A 2,858-nucleotide genomic window follows, 5' to 3' on the forward strand; every position below is an offset into this window, starting at 1 on the left:
GCACTGGGCTTGCACAGAGGGCGATACCCCGCCTAAGGCCGTTCGCGCTCTGCTCACAGCTTTCCCCGAAGCGGTGATAACCAAGAATAATGCTCAGTATTTACCGATCCACCTCGCTGTGAAGGCACGCGCGCCTTTAGAGACTCTGAAGCTGCTCGTGGACTCGCGACCCAGCTCGCTAATGGAGGATACACCTGGAGGCAAGACAGTGACTCAACTAGCCAAGGTGATGCAACTTCCTCAGGGAGCACTGGAGATGCTTCAGCGTGCTGAACAAGACTATCTAGACCTAAACGAAGATGACGACGAGGCTTTTGACTATGAAAATGTCAAGCGTGAGATTGAGATGCAAAGCCAGCTCCTGCGTGAAAGTATGCTGCACCCACCGTCAATGAGCGGTCCAAACGCTTCGTTACCGGCATCGAATCCAATAAGTGCTGCATTCGACTTCTGTGCATCGCAAAACGCGTTTGAAAACAGCCAAAACATGGTCACGACGCTCAGCTTTGTCGACGGGACACTTGTACAGTCACAGTGTAGTTTGTCCAGGGCAATGTCGCATCCTTGCAAGACAGAAGAATTCATGCAGGTAAAAACAGACACTTCGACCTCGCCACCGACCTCATTAGCTCTACAGGCATGTGATGTACCTGCGTCGGAAATTACACGGTCAAAAAGTGCTCGAGAAATCATAGAGGCATCACCCCCCGCTGTTTTTGACGACCCAACTTTTGGGCGACCGATTTATGAGCCCGACCATAACGCGGGTGTATGCGGCGTATGTTACAAGAAATTCTCGATGTTTCGCAAGAAATACCAATGCAAGGGTTGTTACACATATCTATGTAAAAAGCACGTGGCTGGTAAAGTTATGCTATCAGATCAATCTAAAAAGCGCTCAGTGTGTGGTGACTGCTACCGAGTTTACCGCAGTGGTCCAATGTCAGCAAATACGCCGCCTGGGAGTGTTTATACTAGTGTACAAGCCGATAGCACCTCCGGAAGCTGCATGTCTGGAACTGGTCCGTCCTTTGGTAAGATGGGCTCAAATTGGCGGTCTATGATACCGCAACCGGTGGCGGCAACAATATCTGCATCATCGACCGTGGTTGAAGGAACGGAAACGATTGGTGCCAACGCTAACATACTTTTCAACAACCGCCTAAGCACTCCGCTGAGATCTCGTGGGAACAGCGTCCGCACGGCTCGTGCTGAGTCTACGCATTCAATGCTGGGCCGGTCGTCGAACGTTCCAGGACCTAAATTGACCCTGCGTTTCAGCACTAGTGGTGCTGGTACGCGACCCAATCGAGTACCAAGTGTAAGCCGAACGCACTGTACTAATCCCGCTATCAGTGATACGGCCGTCAGTCTTACGAATAGCGACAAGCAAGCAAGTAATGTGTGTGCTCTCCAACATCGCGTTGCATCCCTGGAGGAGTGCAACAAGCTACTGATGAGCCGTGTTTCTGAACAGGAGAAACAATATGACGAAGCAATGTTGCTTTTAACGACAACGATGACTCGTGTAGCAGAATTGGAAATGCGTCTGCCGATGGAGCAAAATAAATCGTATGGAGGAACCGGAGGTTCGACTACTGCGTCGGAAAGGGCTTCTGAAGTGGATAATGGCGAGAAGTTTTCTTTTGCAATGCCATTTATGGAGAAATACGATTAAAAGTATCTCTCAAAAATGAGAAATTGGTGTCGACGTTTTCGCGTGCTTGTTGGTCCGCACAACGCGCATCAACAAACACGACAGCTCAAATATCGGGTAAAGTAAATTTATGATGTTCAAGGTGATCATGAATGTAAGTGTTTAAAATATGTATTACGAAGACGATCCCATGAAATGAAGCGAAAAAAAAAGCGCTAGTCTATCTCCTCATTTGTTGATGTATCCGTTAACGCTCAGAACACGAATTCTCTCGGTTACCATTTATAATATTCCTATTGTTAGAGCTTTAGATAGGCAAGAGGATTTTTGGTTGCGCCTATTTAAATGGAACCTTCATTTTCTGATTTCCACCAGCAGCACAGCTCGAACTCTAAAATATGAGTGATCCATTTGAAACCCTCAATCCAATCGCTTCGAAAAAATCTGCAGCCGACAAGGCACTTTGTCAACCCCCGCAATCCCCGGTTGACATGAAAATGAGCTCTGGCTTTGCAACACCAGCAACCAACGGCTACTCTGGAATGGGTATGATGACTTCGGGACCCCAGCCTATCTTTAATTATGGTGGCATGATGCCTCACGGTGGCGTGATGCCTCACAATAGCATGATGACTGGACAGTTTGTTGTAGCAACTGGAACGGTGCTTAATTCAAATCAGACAATGCACCCGTCTGGACAGCAAGCTCCCATGTACGACAATATTAGGAAGCTCCTTGAGAAGAAGCCTGTCGTCGATGAATTGTCCATGGACTTTTTGGAGAATCTTGGCGGAGCAAAAGCTTCTGACAACTTCGTATTCGAATCTGTCCAAGCTCCTGTCAATCATTCAGAGGTTTCGAAGTCCTCCGCTGATCTAGACTTCGGCTTTCTTGCTGAATGTACACAGTCTCCTTCTGCGTCTGTTCACCCAATGTCACCTGCATCGGGAACAAAGTCAAGCGCGCTTGCTGTTCGCCTTGCTCACGGAAAACGTCCTACTCAAGAGGATGCTCGCAAAAATCTTGGATTCAAAGCTGGTGCATTTTCTAGCTCCGGACATGCCAAGATTTCTTTAAAATCTGTTGCAGGAGGGACGGCCGTTCCAGCCTCTAGTGGCGAACCCACTGTTGACGATTTCGTAGCCGGCAACGCTTCGTTAGCCCCGATTGATGATATATTTGCAGCGTCGCCAGTTACCCC

General features: G+C 48.3%; 2 protein-coding genes across 2 annotated transcripts in view; both read left to right on the forward strand.

The window, feature by feature from the left end:
- Positions 1 to 181: 181 nt before the first annotated feature.
- PHALS_00791 (myosinlike protein) lies at positions 182 to 1,678 on the forward strand (the record flags this gene model as incomplete). Its single annotated transcript, XM_024730523.1, has 1 exon — positions 182 to 1,678. One exon carries the CDS (start codon positions 182 to 184, stop codon positions 1,676 to 1,678), a length of 1,497 nt encoding a protein of 498 aa, XP_024580792.1.
- A 377-nt stretch (positions 1,679 to 2,055) lies between these two features.
- PHALS_00792 (uncharacterized protein) overlaps positions 2,056 to 2,858 on the forward strand; it is a gene marked incomplete at both ends in the record, with an annotated part of 816 nt that continues 13 nt past the window's right edge. The window contains one exon of the mRNA XM_024730524.1: positions 2,056 to 2,858. This exon is cut by the window's right edge and continues 13 nt beyond it. Within this exon, the coding sequence (XP_024580793.1) occupies positions 2,056 to 2,858 (803 nt within the window).

The sequence above is a fragment of the Plasmopara halstedii genome, assembly GCF_900000015.1.
Source record: "Plasmopara halstedii genome assembly, contig: Scaffold_1211, whole genome shotgun sequence".
In the NCBI taxonomy this organism is placed as follows: Eukaryota; Oomycota; class Peronosporomycetes; order Peronosporales; family Peronosporaceae; genus Plasmopara; species Plasmopara halstedii.